Genomic DNA, 16280 nt, shown 5'->3' with positions numbered 1-16280 from the left:
TGGACTTGCTCTTCTCACGCCGCTGATTTCCACCTGCGAGATGTGACCTTCCTCCTCCCACTTTCTACAGATAGACCTAACCTGGACATTTTATATGACCTATTATATTATTACACATTGCTAACATGTTAAGCTCGACACAATAACTACCATACATGAAGATACAGAAATAGGGACTTTAGATTTACGAATGATACAAACAATGGCAGACTGTCAGTTCATAAATATACAAAACAAATGATTCATTTGTCTGAATATTTCAAATGTACACATACACGCACAACACACACGTACACGCGCTCACTGACATGTGGCTTTCGGCACACATCTTTACATACGTACACTGACATACACAAATTCAGTGAGAAAATGTAAATCAACAGATTTGTTTATTCAGTGACTGTATATAATGTATACCGAGCTTATTCCATCTCAAAACCTAATGTCCATTTTTCATCTATAGAGCTTTGGATCACTTGTCAGCTCTAAAGTCTACGGAAAACTATTGTCTACGACTCTATTCCCAAACACGTCCTCTATATGTCTATGAATTTCCACCTAACATGATCTTCCACGGAGCAGCAAAACTGTTGCCTATTCGTAGTACGAAGTTCAACGTCTTCCTCATCTCCTAAAGAGGCTCCTTTGATGATATTATCATACAGTAGGCAGCGAGAAGGTAAGACAAAAATCCCGCTCTGTCTCGAGCGCGTGACGGCTCTTATACGGTGAATAGGGAGATGTCCTCTACAGTGATGGCCATGGTAAAACATTCATAAGCCTATATTTCTGTTCTATATTTCAACTTTAACGTACCTACAGCTTAGCTTAAATTCCTACGGGTTTAGCGCACTGTTTGCTAAGTAGAATCAAAGATTTCACACCCAAAGACCCCTCTTACATCAACTTCTACGTGGTTATATTCGGTGGCAAACAGGATGAATTCACACCTAGCTCATACGATGATCACGAGTCGGAAAATCGAGTGGATTTCAATTTCGGCAAAATTTTCGTCACGGCGATTGACTAACAAAATATTATGCTTGCAATGCATTCTCGTATTCGATCTGAGTGACAAGGTTTACATATTTATCCAAGAGTCAAGATATGACGCATGAATTCATCCTTCTTTTGATTTGATAACTTGATCTTTCACAATGCTTGGCAACGTTGCTCCTGAACTAGATTTGTTGTATACCGATGCTTGGTAACGCCGGCGCCGCATCTTGGTGCAGCTGTCTTTGTGGATGACTTCGCACTGGAAAATCAGTGCTTTCTTGCGATGATGTTCACGAACTCTGTGGAAAAGAATCGGGTGTTAGTTGAAATCCTTCACTTCTCAATACTCAGGAACTACTCTGTGAATAATACAGTTAATCTGAAGGCAACGTACTTTAAGCTTGTAGCAAAATCTTAATAAATAAAAGGCACGGCAACATATTGTACTTTATATAAATGTATGAGGCAATTACACAGTTACTTAAATACTGCCGTTATGTTTGACGGGGTAGGTGCAATATCCTATCATATAATAACTGTAAAACTGAAACTTCGCAAAAGTGGGATAGGAAGTTGTCAACATACAGAACTTCACTCAGACGCTTCTCTATCATTTGGCTTCCATTTTTGTCATTTGTTATGGCCTGATTAAATACCCCCAAACACTGCAACAGATATATGCATACACTAGAGTCTTGGAACCATCTATCATTGTCTTCTGGAAAAATCTAAGTGGAAGACACATAGTGTACACACCTCACATAGTGCACAATTTTTCTTTTTATTTATTAATTTGTTAATTTATTTTTTCTTTTTCAATAAGTGATCTCTTCTTTCTGTATTCCCCATTACCTTCTGTTACTCCTTTCTAATATACACCATATTCTTTGGAAGCCTGAATTTCAAGTCGATGGTCCCTGTGGGATAGTCCCATATGAATAGGGTTCATCTTCTGAATAATAATAATAATAATAATAATAATAATAAAAATAATAATAATAATAATAATAATAATAATAATAATAATAATAATATCCCCTATCTCCATTACACAAATGAAATGGTTACCTTCGTAATTAACTCTGCCATCACCGTTTGGGGTGGCTTCTTTAATCATGTCTTCGACCTCCTGTTCAGACAATTTCTCGCCCATGCTTGTCATGACGTGACGAAGCTCTGTGGAGGACAGGTAGCCGGATTTCTTCTTGTCGAAGACCCTGTACGGAGAGAAAGTTCGTGTTTGGCGTTGGTGGTCTTCCAAGGGGGAATAAAATGAGAGCAGGCTTTTCAGCTCTTTCCATTTGAGGGGCATCTGATGTCACTTAGTTTTTAAGGGTGAAATATTCAACTATTCAGGTACAAAGAACTGGCATGCCACACTGGATTAAAGGCAAAATTTAGGTCACTTAATGAACCCCAAAACTTAAACCAGTCACTGGAGTTAAATAATGCTTTAATAATCCGATTGTTATTTATTTCTCGCTACATACTAACTTCACTTCGTTCAGTGTTAATTAAATAGAGGAACGAACAAAAATTATCTAGCGTACTTAATATCTTATAAATTAGTAATTTAGTAAACAAAATAGTTTCATATCCAAGGTTGTAACTTTTCACTTTCTAAGGACTTACTTGAAGGCTTCCTTCAACTCATCCTCATTGCCAATGTCCTTCAACTTTTTGCTCATCATCTGAAGGAACTCGTTGAATTCAATCGTCCCATCAGCGCAGGTCTCGACGCCTCCGACCAGTTTCCTCAGTTCTGTTTCTGGAAGTGGAAGAAGAAGATCTCAGTGGGGTGATTACTTATACGTCCCTTTTGGAGGAGAGCCGATGTAAGGAAAAAGACGGTGATAGGGACTACTACTACTACTACTACTACTACTACTATTTCTGAAATCCAATACACTTCCGGAACTGGATTTATCCTGGGGCTACCACTATGCCTCTCACGGCCTCTCAATCTCTTTACCGCTGAAGGAACTCATTTAAACTGCTGTGAATTTCTCCTTAAGAGTTAATTCTCTAGTTTTAGAGCTATCAATACATTCACTAATCTATCGCACTAATCATAAATCTTGTTTATCATCTAGTAAATGATATACAGCTAACTGGATTAAAAAATGTAATTATATATTCCAGCTCCACGCCTCCCTACAGAAACATGCAGTAGTCTTAAAATGAATAACCTGCCTTGCAATACTAACTTTAAATCTATAATGCAAGAATAAAAATGGATAACATAACGAGTACTGAAGTTAACTCATGCCATAACATTAAGGAATATTATGCTGAATAGCTTGGCTATAATGTATAAATAAGGTAAACTTTGGATTCTATGAATGTTACTTTTTATACCCTATTAACGGTGCATTCCTGGAAGAGGGCGAATAACAGGATGTGAAATGATTAAACATAAAGTTTTGCAAACGCTCAGTAGCTGTCAATTCACTAAAGGTTAAACAAAATGAAAACAGAAGTCTTTAATGACCCGCATTGTAACACCATCAGCGAGACATTTCCACCGGCCATGAAATGAAAAGCAAAAATAAAAAGGGTCTTGGTTCTGACGCGTCCATTCAACCACTAATTTTTTTTTTTTTTTTTACCTGATGGCCGCTGACCGAGCGACCTCATGACCACGCCCAGCTCAGCTGTGGTGATCATTCCGTCCTCGTCTTTGTCGAAGAGCATGAACGCCTCCTTGAACTCAGCCACAAGGTCGTCTGTGAGGCCGTATTCCACCTGGCAGGAAGGGTTCAAGAAAGGGTCTTAGCGGAATCTCTTTCCGTCAGTCTTCGTCGAAGTGCCGTCAGAGCAGGCTCGGAGAGTCTACGTCTCGTTAAGTTTATATGACTGACTTACTTTTTTTTATCATCATAAAGCTGATCTACAATTCAGAATGACTTGAATTAAGAATATATGTTATATATACGACTACAAGAAAAAGGTGAATGAGTCTCTACGACGTTTTAATGGTAATTACTGAAAGCTGTGATCGCGGGTGTGAATCTGACAGATAAGAAACGCTAAGTGATCGCTCAGGAAGTTATTAGAGCTATGTTAAGTGACGCTCGCGCTAGTTTGCATATTATATTTGCTGCTTTTCTTCATCTACTCTTAAAATAATATCTGTGCTTTAATTATGATTACTAAAGCAGCTATAATGTCAAAGCTTTGATGTCCCAGAAATTGTTTGTGGTATTATGAAGGGAAAAAGCTGTAAATACCTACCATATAATAATCTAAGAAAAACTGAATTCTCAAAAATGATGAATTATTTAGAACGTAGCAACTTATTAATGGTAAGCGATAAAAATATCACCGGGCGGTCAGTATGAAATTCGTCCAAACTGGCTGAGAGTAGACACTCTTTAAATTTCTGGTTAATGAGATTCTGAGTTTTCTGAACTTAAACTGTCAGCTTTCTTGAATATTTATGACTAATTTTGTAGAAGACTTTTTATATTGTGACATGGCATACTTGTTATAAATATCTCGCTTCGTATAATCCCAAGCCATCCACGTTAGATTTCATTTTAAAATTTCAGACTTGGAGAATGCTGAGGTTCCGTTCAATTCTCTTTCTCAAGATTCTGGAACAGTCTTGGTCTCGGTAGAAATATGAGCCGTAACACGCGAAAAACGAGTTCCATGGGAACTCTTGGGACTAAAAATGCGTTTGTTTGCTTCTTGAAATATCAGATGTTATCTGGATCCTGGAATCAAATCGTTGGAAACAAGAATAAAAAAAAAATATGAACATTATTCAGACTTGTGAATGTCCTCGGTTCTACTCGATTCGAAGATATATTTGGAACAATTCTCTGCTTGAAAATCATAAATGAATCTGTCTTTAAATTAATTAACGTTACTGATTAAAGGGCTGAAAATTATCTGAGAAAAGGCAAACGCAATTATCTTAATTTTCCCGTCTGACAAATAAACCACATTTTACAAGATATGCAAAAGGAAAAATATTTCAGGTTTTTACCTTGGGATGGTCACGACTTTATCTTCAAGAGCCACTTACGAGGGCAGTGGGTTTGAAATGAAAAATGTGTGGAGCATGCACTACAAGAATGTCAAGTCTACCGAAGACTCACTTCAAGGAAGAAACTTTTCAAGATAATCTGAGACATACCCACATACCCTCTCCTGGCGTCAGGGAACGCGTCATTGTCCTGCATGTAACAATGACGTTCTGACAACAAGGTCATTAAAAATGTCTTTGGGGGTAAGACAAATGGAGTGGAGAAGGCTGGCTTATTGACTTTTCATTTTTGCTTTGATGGACTGTGGAGTATAATCCCATCTTGCTACTGACGTGTCTGCTGTAAAATTGTAACTTCAGAGCAACTGATATGAAAAGTAAATAGCCAATCCCATCTCCAGTAGCTTCACAGTACTATGGTCTCTTCAAGACGAAGCGAGCAATAACAGAACATTATCCATTATCTATAACGAAGAGGAACGAGAAATTTCTCTGTCAAAAAAAAAAGTCATACTTAAGATACTAAATACAAACCTTAAGAGATACTTCAAGGCATACACCAATAATTACTATGTCTACGTCACTATTTCACTGAGAAAGACCTTTTTTTTTTTCCACAAAATGCTCTTCCTAGGAGATGCTCTATGCTCTATTGAGGCTAGTGATCAAAACAGGTCTTCTAGAAAATCTCGTTCTAGTCTTTGGAACACCAAACGTGACTAGGAACTTTTTTCAAAAAATTGGAGAGAGAAAATCAAAAGGAGAGAAAAAATATCTAGCTTTTAGGGGGGGAATCGTCAAATGCTGCAAGAGTCCCTTTGGGGCTTACGTGGAAGCAAAAGTGAGTGAGTGAGTATTGCCAGAAGTGAGAAAACTATCATATCCTGGCTGGCTCCCGTATCCGTGGAATCTGAGTCAACTTTTACCCTTTCTCTAAACTGCATATATTTACCTCCTTGAAAGTGGATTATGTTATCACTATATTATTGCAATTTATGACTTTAATGAGATCATCTTTTATTAAAACTGATTCCGGATTTTGTTACCTGTATGATAGACGATTAAACAGGTATTACACTAGGCAAAAATGAAGGAAAATATGTAAAACACTAATTGAACTGCTTGGCGTTTTTCCCAAGTGTGCTGAGGTTGTCCACTGGCTCTATATAAAGTAGTCATCACTTGGAAACCAAAATATCTTCGTGAAAGGTAAAATTACATACCAGGTCACGATTCTGTGTTAACAGATATCTATATATTCCATTCAAAATTCAAGAGGTTATCTACCCTTGCAGTCAGGGTGACTTAAAAATGTAACCTGGTCAGTGGTTTCAAAATCAAAAAAGTTAATTAAGTATAAGTGAACAGTATATTTATCCTGCCATAAAAAAACATAAAAAATGACCAGTCACTGACTACTATTTCACCAAAAAGTCAATAATGACAAAGTAAAAGGAACATTTTCCGTTCACTACAAATGCTTCAAATGCTTATGCAACGTTAAGTCCTGGCTTTCAATACGCGTACCCAGGTTCATTTGGTATGATAATTTTCGAAGGAAATCTGGCAAAATCGGAAAGTAAAGAAGAAGAGAGACTAATGATGTGCCGATCTACCATAAAAAGCATCTCAAAACTATGATGTGTGACACAAGGTTCAGCTGAAGTTGACTTTCCTCCTAAATCTAGAAATGTCAGGTGAGACTGCCTCGCTTGGGCAACCATTTTAAAGACCTGGCATACAGTTTTGAAATTGTTTGTGTGTTACTGTGCATTCCGTAACTATATCTGTAATGAGTTACACAAAGGCATACAATTCACTTAACTGTATGGTGTGTTACAAACATTTATACTTTAAAAAGCAATACTGAAGGGAAAGCATACTATTTTCATCTGTGAAGACCTCAAAGATAGAGAAAAACAAAACAACCACTAAACTGGAAAACTTTAAGGTTGAGTTTGTGATTTGCAAGGGCCAAAAGATCACTTCAACCTGTGAGGTATCTGATTCAGTGAAACTCACCAAAAGGTTTACCACAAGTAGGTTATAACTATTTCTTGACGTAAACAAAATCAATTATGTGGCAGTACAGACCCCAAGGAATAGATAAGGAATTATTCCATTCTAAAAAAAGGACTAGAAAAATGAAAAAGACATTTCTTCTAACAGCTAAACTTCTGCTTCTAGGTCTCTAATGGATCTTCCAGCATAATTTTATGCTCTTATGCTATCCCGTTCAGTATGTCATGGTATACTGTTTAGCTGCAGAGTTCTGACACCATGACAAACAGTTACTCCGTGTGCAGACATGGACATGTAATAATAATCATATAATATATATATATATATATATATATATATATATATATATATATATATATATATATATATATATATATATTTTTATGTATATATATTCATATATAATATATATACATTTATATATATATGCATGTATGTACATGTATAAATTATGCTGTCAATCATGTATGCCCCGTACATAAACCCACAAGCCCGTGAACACGAACATATGTATACTCATAGGTGAATGTGGATGTGATACATACATACTCACATAAACATACGTGTGTGTACGCCGTGGAAATTTCCTGACAAGTTTAACTGATGGATGAGTTCGAAATCCATTCCATAATCTCATACGTATTCTAAGAGACAAGCTGAATTTCCTACTGCGTTTAATTTGCTATGGGGAGATATAACAATGTAACAATATCAACTGCGTGTTCTAACATAACATCCATATTCTAAGAAAGCAAAGCATCAGCCGACCGAAAGAGGAAGAAGAGGAAGAAGAAGAAGGAGAATAAGAAGGAGAAATAGAAATAGGGAAAAGAACAGATTTCAATTTTGAAGATTTTTTTTTTAAGGGACTCGGAAGACGGTCATTACTGTTATTAAAAAAAAGGGGGGGACAACTCTAAGTTTAGATATGACTTCTATGAGGTCACTTGCATAGAGAGAGAGAGAGAGAGAGATCTAAGACAGTGAACAGACTACGTAAAGTCGCAATGCTTACAAATCTTCCCTCTCATTCGTCCAGATATCTGCCAATGAGTAAATAAAAAAAGAACAAAAAGATCAAACAGATATATTCGGTGTGAGTTAACAGTTAAAAATGAGTATGATCTAATTTCCAATAAAATCGATTTATTTTATTTTTTTTCCAGGGAGACATTCGGGCATCAGATCCTTCTACACCAACCCTTCCCCCTCTCTTACACACACACACACACACACACACACACACACACAACAATATTTACAGCTATATTTACCTATTTACGTCACTACATAATTACAATGTAATTACTTATGGCTAAAAATCCAGTGTGTGAATTTTTCCACATATCACAAAGGATTACTGTAATCACGCTTCGGTGACATCACGCCCACAATTAAATTTTTGTGGCATCTACCAATTACACGACACTTACAAAACTTGCAAACAGAAGAAGAATATGGAGACATGAGAAAGAGAGAGAGAGACGGAGATAAACGAGGTGATGAGTAAGAGGCCCAAATGTCAAGACGGAAGAAGTAATGAGGGAAAAAGTAATAAATGGAAAGACAGTGAAGGTGGGAGACAGACAAACACTCAGTTGGACAAAGTGAGAAAAATTATCCTCTTTCTTTCTTTCTTTAACAAACAAGCAAACAAATAAACTCACAATCACAACGCAACTGCTCCATCCGAACAAAACACCACTTCAGTTCACCTATTTTGGGACACCGGTCGACCACCAGGACGGCAGATAATAATCTTAATTCACAATGAGAGATAAGAGGAAGAACCTTCGCTCTCCTTTCCGCATTCATCCGGATTAGAAAGAATCTAATTCAGTCTCAACAAAGAATACGAAATGAAAGAGAAACAAGAACAAAACAATGAAATTAAAATGTTAATTAAAAATGTCAAAACGTGCCGTCGACTTGATAAGTCACGAAATTTGGTTAAGCATCGAATGAATGGTTCTGTGTCCGTGTGCATTTGCATGTATATGAGTGTGACTTTATGTATTCATCATATACATATCTAACAAGAATTTGTCAGTGTAGATGGCCTCAAATTTCCACAGAAATTGAATCTAGGCTGCTAACCTAATTCTTTTGTAGGAAACTTATCCCAGCTCTGAACTGAAGCAAATTCTCTTTTCAAAATCTTGAATGTCAAACAGTATTTCTGACTTATAAATTATGACGATGAAAAATAAAAAAAGAGCCCTATACATCTACAGCTGGTGTTTGGATGAATAAGTTTAAACGACACACATAAACAAAGGTAAAGTAGAAGAAAGATGAAAATGTTTGAAACGCAAAGAAAAAATGAAACCGAGTCCCATCAATGACATACCATCTATACCTTGTAGTGTACAATCAGTCGCCTCTCCATTCTACTTGATTGATATTTATTTCCTCCCTATTCCCACCTTACACCCTAGCTACCTACGCCTTTCTCTCGTTGCTTTCTGACAGTGCTGTTCATTCATTTTTTTTGGTTCCTTCTCACCTACTTTTCCAACTTCCTTGACTCTGTTTGTTATTTTCAAGTTCGCATTAGAGAATAAATAATTAAAACTCATGTGCTCTTTTAAAGCCCAGTTATGCTTAGTATATTACTTTTGCCTAGTCTTAAAACCCCAGCTTTCAACCGTCATTCCATTTTGGTTTAGAAAGCAACTATTAAAAGACAATAAAGTAATTTCTCCTACGCTGCAGTTTTTACAATGGTAGTCCCTTTCCCCTCCTAATTCCTTTTTTAGAATTTTTTTTTAATCTTTTTGCATACGATTACTGCACTGTGATTTTCCATCACTTACTTTGAATGATAATCATGCTAGTTTATATGTATACACACACAAACACACACACACACACACACACACACACACACATATATATATATATATATATATATATATATATATATATATATATATATATATATATATATATATATATATAAGAAATTTCCTTAAAAGTTAACTAACTTCCCTGCAATTCCTCACCCTGAATAACCTAACAGATTCCCTTTATTCACCTCTTTGGCAACACACCATTAAAATCTTCCTCCATTTCCATTATAAACTCCATACAAAAGAACACATCCAAAAACGACATCAAATTAAAGAGGCACTCACACACACACACACACACACACACACACACACACACACACATCATCATCACTTCCCTTCTTGTGAGTACGAATATCTAATCACCTTAGATACCGAATAAACAAACCTCTTTTTCCCTGTTGGAAAAAAAAAAAAAAACGAAAAACAAAAATACTCAAAAAAGCATAGAAAAAAAAAACACAGGTAATATCGACGTACAAGAAACGAAAGCAAAGGGAATTTAAAAACAAAAAAAAAAAAAAAAAAAAAAAAAAAAAAATTGAATGAGCTGCGACGTCTCCCCTCTCGGCATATCCAGAAACGATACCTGTTGTTGACAAGTAAGAGTAGAATTGAGTATCTGTCATCTGTCATTACGTAAGATTATTATCTGCCGGGGGCCTGGCAGCCACCTTTACCACTGAACACTGAAAATCAAAACAGGTGTCACGGAGACTTATAATGACTCTGAACCTCAATTATAGTATTTCTATAATGCAATCTTGACGTTGAACATTACAACAATTGTGCAGAACGTGTGTTTGTGTTTCTGTGTGTGTGCGTGTGCGTCTGTAACGGCGGTGTGATCCTGATGTCGTCACAAAAAATAACAGGGAAAAGACTGTAGTAGCTATAAACCTATGGTTGGTGAGCCGAAGCCAGAGCCAGGACGACTCCTGATCCAAAACAAACATTGCGTGGAAATTGTTCCAGCAGAAAAATCGCGTCCAGTTCCGTTTCTTTTCGATACCAATAAAACTATTGGCGGGTTAAATTCTGTTACACAAAAAGAGGAATTCTGTTTTCATTAAAAAAAGATCGTTAGTAACTACACTGTTTGGAAAAGTTCTGGGGGGGGAAAAACACAGGTGACAATAACAAAAAAACAGTGAAGTGGATTTCCATTCACGTACAAAAACGGATGGCGGTGTTAAACCGCAAAGTCAAAAGTCTGAGAGAGGGCGAATCTTTTTTTTTTTTTTCGATGTTTCCTGTTTTTAGCTGAATTCATGTTTATTTGTTCACTAATCGTGGAGTAACATTTGACATTTTGCTTTCGTGGCCTCTCTCGTTAGAGAGAACGGTCCCCCTGAGTATTTTGTGGGGGGGGGGGGGGTAGAGGGGGCGACTTTGATAGCTCAATCTTCTAATCAGAGTGAAAAAATAATTAAAATCTATTAAAATTCACGAAAAGGAAGCAAAAACTCTGGAGACCCTGTCGAAATGTTACTCCACTCTTAGCCTGTCGTGTAAGGAAAAAGAAAGCAAATGAAAATTAAAAAAAAAAAAAAAAAAAAAAAACGACCTTACCAAGTCGATGGTAACGATCAAGTCATACTGCTGGTGCTTATGACCCTTCTTGCCCTTCTTTCCGCCTTTCACGGCGACTGGGGCCTGCTGCTGTGCCTTCGTCGGGGCCTGCTTGACCTGCGTCTTCTGGGCGGTCGGTTTGGCCACCTGGGTCTTGCTTCCGGTCTTGGAGGGCGTGCCGAGCTTCTGGGCGGCTCCGGCCTTGCCCGACTGGCTCTTGGGCACTGCATCGACGGATCCACTCTTGCTCCTGGCCTGTCGGGGAAAGAGCCGAGAAAAAGACGCAGTGAATATCACTCTAAAGCAACGTCTCTTCGCACGCACACCTAAAGGCAAAACGAAACTTTTTCGTCATACAGACCCATGCAGCAGCAGCAGCAGCATCAGCATCAGCAGCAGCATCAGCAGTAACAGCAGAAACAGCAGCAGTTGAAACAGCAACAACAGAAAAAATGTGTCAATTGCAGTTACAGCTACTAAGCAGTGGCCATGGAAAGAGAAACAGGATGGCAATGGTGATAAAGCAAGGGAGTAGATGGAATGTGGACATATCGGCAGTATCACAGCTGACCATGATGGGGCAATAAGAAAAAAAAAAAGGTATGGAATGACTAAGTAAAACAAAGATTGCAAATTATATTTTGAACTGAATTATAAAAAGAAGAGCACAAGTATCGTCAAAAAAGGTATTTTTTTTTTTTGACATCAGGAGATTGCCAAGTGCACTCTACTCTTCATAAAAATATGATTTAAGGTCAGAGGATGAAATACAGTTGGGATACAAGAATATACAGCAGGTAGTCAGCGGATACTGTTTACATTTTTACATGTGATGGTATAAGCGACAGTTTCATTAAGGGGATAGTTAAGAGTTACACATGGTCATGGGGGAAGGGAGGGTAAAGATTATACATGATTATACATATAACACAGCAGGACCACTAACTTGATATCCATTTTTTACAGACAAATATATGTTAAATAACCTTACATAAAGAAAATTAGTACCATATATATACATTGATATATATATATAAACAGCATATATGTATGTATGTATATGTATATATATACATACATACATGTAATATATATATATACACAAAGAACATATTGCCTTTTAGCAATTAACATCTTGAGAGAGAGAGAGAGAGAGAGAGAGAGAGAGAGAGAGAGAGAGAGAGAGAGAGAGAGAGAGAGAGAGAGAGAGAGAGAGAGAGAGAGAGAAATTGTACGTTTGGGAAATACCAACTAGTCTGCCCCGTCTTCCCCGGTGCTTAATTTCAGCATTTTTCTCGTCAAATTCTAATGGTGTTCCTCCCTTCCCAGCATTTTTGCAACTAAGTTCTCTGCTGCAAGATTCCCTGTTTGCATGTGAAGGCAGTAACATTAAATTCACAGGATGCAGACGTTAAAATAACCATTTTTCTTGGACTTACACAAGCACTGTTGAAATATCCTGAGACGAATAAAGGAAAAAATAGTAATTAAATTCAGTCACAAAGGCATCACCATTAAGAAAACACATGAAACAAATTGCAAAAAGGAAAAGCATTAAAAAAATTTCGATACTTGATGTATGAATTTTCCGAATTTATAAAAATGTTCAAAGATCCAAAAAAAAAAAAAAAAAAAGTAATTAAGGGACTTTTTGTAAACCTTCTACACAATGTTTTAGTTCAGCAACGCCAATGGCAAGCGTGAAGAGGACTCCTAGCTTGCTTCATAATAGATTTTTGAAAATTGTTCAACCGTTTTACAACTTCATGTAAAGGAGACAAAACTTCTGGACAAAATGAACAGGAAGTTTATGACCTCGCCACCATTCTGGTATTTATGACCTCGTCACCCTTCTGGTATTTGTGACCTCGCCACCATTCTGGTATTTATGACCTCGTCACCATTCTGGTATTTATGGCCTCGCCACCTTTCTGGTAATTATGACCTCGCCACATTCTGATATTTATGACCTCGTCACCATTCTGGTTTTGTGACCTCGCCACCCTTTCTGGTAATTATGACCTCGCCACCATTCTGATATTTATGACCTCGTCACCATTCTGGTTTTGTGACCTCGCCACCTTTCTGGTAATTATGACCTCGCCACATTCTGATATTTATGACCTCGTCACCATTCTGGTATTTGTGACCTCGCCACCTTTCTGGTAATTATGACCTCGCCACATTCTGATATTTATGACCTCGTCACCATTCTGGTTTTTGTGACCTCGCCACCATTCTGGTAATTATGACCTCGTCACCATTCTGATATTTATGACCTCGTCAACATTCTGCTATTTATGACCTCGTCACCATTCTGGTATTTATGACCTCGTCACCATTCTGCTATTTATGACCTCGCCACCATTCTGGTATTTGTGACCTCGCCACCATTCTGGTATCTATGACCTCGCCACCATTCTGATATTTATGACCTCGCCACCATTCTGGTATTCAAGACTTCGCCACCATCCTGGTATTTATGACCTCGCCACCATTCTGGTATTTATGACCTCGACACCATTCTGGTATTGACCCCGCCTCCATTCTGGTATTTATGACCTCGCCACCATTCGGGTATCTCCTGGGAATAGTCAAAACTTACGTGCAAACCGAAGAAATAAGAATTTGAAAACGAGGTCGCCTGACTCGGTCAAAAACTTAATAACTTCATATTTTTCAAGTAACATAACTGTCTGCCTTTAATTTCCACTATAATAAGTCCAGTGTATAATTTCTTGAATCTAAAAACGTTTTGACCTTTGAATAAAAAAAAAATTAAAAATTCATCTGATGACAGTAATCTCGTCAAACTGATTCACAAAAAGTATTTCTGTCACAATAAAAGTACTCTAAGGTTAAAATGTATCATTTTATCGACTCTTAGTCATATTAAATGCTGGTCAAGTAATTCACATTCATAAATGCTCGACTATGTCTCAGTGTAAATAAGCAGGAAATATGAAAATATAGATAAAATACCAGTGATTACCGCTATAGTAATGGATTAATGTACACTTAAGTGTACAATTAGAAGCGCGATAAAAATTGTAAGATATTAATGTGCCGAGATTAAACTAGAAATGTGAACCGTGTTGAATTTTTACATTATTGAAAAGTGCTTAAAATATATTTGGATGGGAGCTGATCAATGCAGTGTTGGCCCTTACAAAATATAATCCGCGTTTTTAAGAGACCTGAGTATGCTGATCATGAAACAGATTCAATGAAGAATACAAGCAAAATATTGAAATATCCTTATTATGTGTCAGATAATGAATAACAGCGACAAAATGGACTTTTTTATGATAAAAATACAGAAATTTACAACAACGAAAACCTGCTTGTACCATACGGTAACAAATTCAAAAACATTCCCCCTTCTACAGAACTCTCGAGTTAACGTAGCATTTAAAAAAATTATGCAGTGTTACCAACATATAACGAACTCTCCCGACAATACTAAAGGATGTGTATATCAATTCCCATGTAATTCGTGTAACTATTTATATACTGGTCAAACTTGCAAGTCATTGAAGACGAGTACAGAACAGCATAAAAAACCAGTAAGATACGCACAGGAGAACGGTACAATCTTGTTCGTATTACTGAAAAACGAACCATGCCTTCAAATTTGAACATGGGGTAAAAAGATAGTTCATTCCAATAATATACTAATAATGAATGCTGTAGTATCCAGTTGTATAAAAGAATTTTTTTGTGAAAATATGAATATTAACCAAGGAATGTACAAACTCGTTCCGCTTATTTCAAAATGAATACATGGATACACAAGATTTGTAAACGAAGCTTGACCTCAGACGCTAATGAGTTTATTGCTTCCTCCCGATTTTTTTTTTTTTTTTATTTTGCCGCTTATCAGCTGTGGCTATTTATTCCAACCGTGTGTATGTTCTTTCGTTCTATGGTCAGTCTAACATATATATTGTAAATTTCCACAGCTTTGTATCATTCTCTTGAAGATGTCTTAGAAAACTAAGGCGAAACCGGTCAGGATTTATGGCCAGAGTTTAATTTTTCCAAAAGTACATCACATATCCACCAAGTGTTCTGGTGTTTCCAATCACACAATGATATATATATATATATATATATATATATATATATATATATATATATATATATATATATATATATATATATATATATATATATGTATATATATATATATATATATATATATATATACACACACACACAGTAGCATACAATATTTCGGGAGGGCAGTTCTCTTATCAGAGAGAAACATAACGAACAGCGTTGTTAAAAATTCTCTCCGTTAACCGGGACACAGCGACCTTTGGGCTCCGGTCTATTTCGGGGGTCGTCGTTCACATGGAAATGCTGACCTTCAAACAAAGGCAAAGAAAAATCGTGCCTAGGTAATTGTGATTATTTTCGTTTTTTTTTTTAAAGCGTTTTATTTCAAATCCTGAAAAACAGCGATAAAATGAAGGTATTGGGTCTTTAAACGTGTCAAGAATGTTAATTAGGCATTTGAAATGGTCTTAAATAATTTCTCGAACAACAAATTTTAGAGATTTACTCGAGAAGACGTTATAACAAAATGTCATTCTCATATAAGAAAACATAAATATCCTATTATTTGAACAAAAATGACTGCACGGACAAAAAAAAAATCTAAGTAAAAATAACTCATTCATAAACCAAATCAATGATACCACTTTAACCAATATTTGCATATGTGCAATTAAAGAAAACAGAACTGTAAAAAAAATTAAATAAATCAGTACGACATTACCAAAGTAGTTTTCGCAGGCCAGCTAACCATTAGCCCAACGCTGTCAATCTAGGTATTT

General features: G+C 36.5%; 1 protein-coding gene across 3 annotated transcripts in view; it reads right to left on the bottom strand.

Annotated features, from left to right (window-relative positions):
• The window catches only part of LOC136832500 (uncharacterized), a 548606-nt gene continuing 532326 nt past the window's right edge, over window positions 1-16280 (bottom strand). For all 3 annotated transcript variants that reach the window (XM_067093407.1, XM_067093405.1, XM_067093406.1), the window contains 5 exons: window positions 11440-11694; window positions 3609-3744; window positions 2632-2767; window positions 2068-2216; window positions 1-1298 (listed from right to left, as the gene is read on the bottom strand). In XM_067093407.1, the coding sequence (XP_066949508.1) occupies window positions 1267-1298; window positions 2068-2216; window positions 2632-2767; window positions 3609-3744; window positions 11440-11694 (708 nt within the window). In that variant the 3' untranslated portion in view covers window positions 1-1266. The remainder of the gene's footprint in view (window positions 1299-2067; window positions 2217-2631; window positions 2768-3608; window positions 3745-11439; window positions 11695-16280) is intronic.

Source organism: Macrobrachium rosenbergii, chromosome 50, assembly GCF_040412425.1.
Source record: "Macrobrachium rosenbergii isolate ZJJX-2024 chromosome 50, ASM4041242v1, whole genome shotgun sequence".
Taxonomy (NCBI): Eukaryota; Metazoa; Arthropoda; class Malacostraca; order Decapoda; family Palaemonidae; genus Macrobrachium; species Macrobrachium rosenbergii.
The sequence above is the reverse complement of the archived record's forward strand: the minus strand, read 5'-3'. Positions and strand labels throughout refer to the sequence as shown.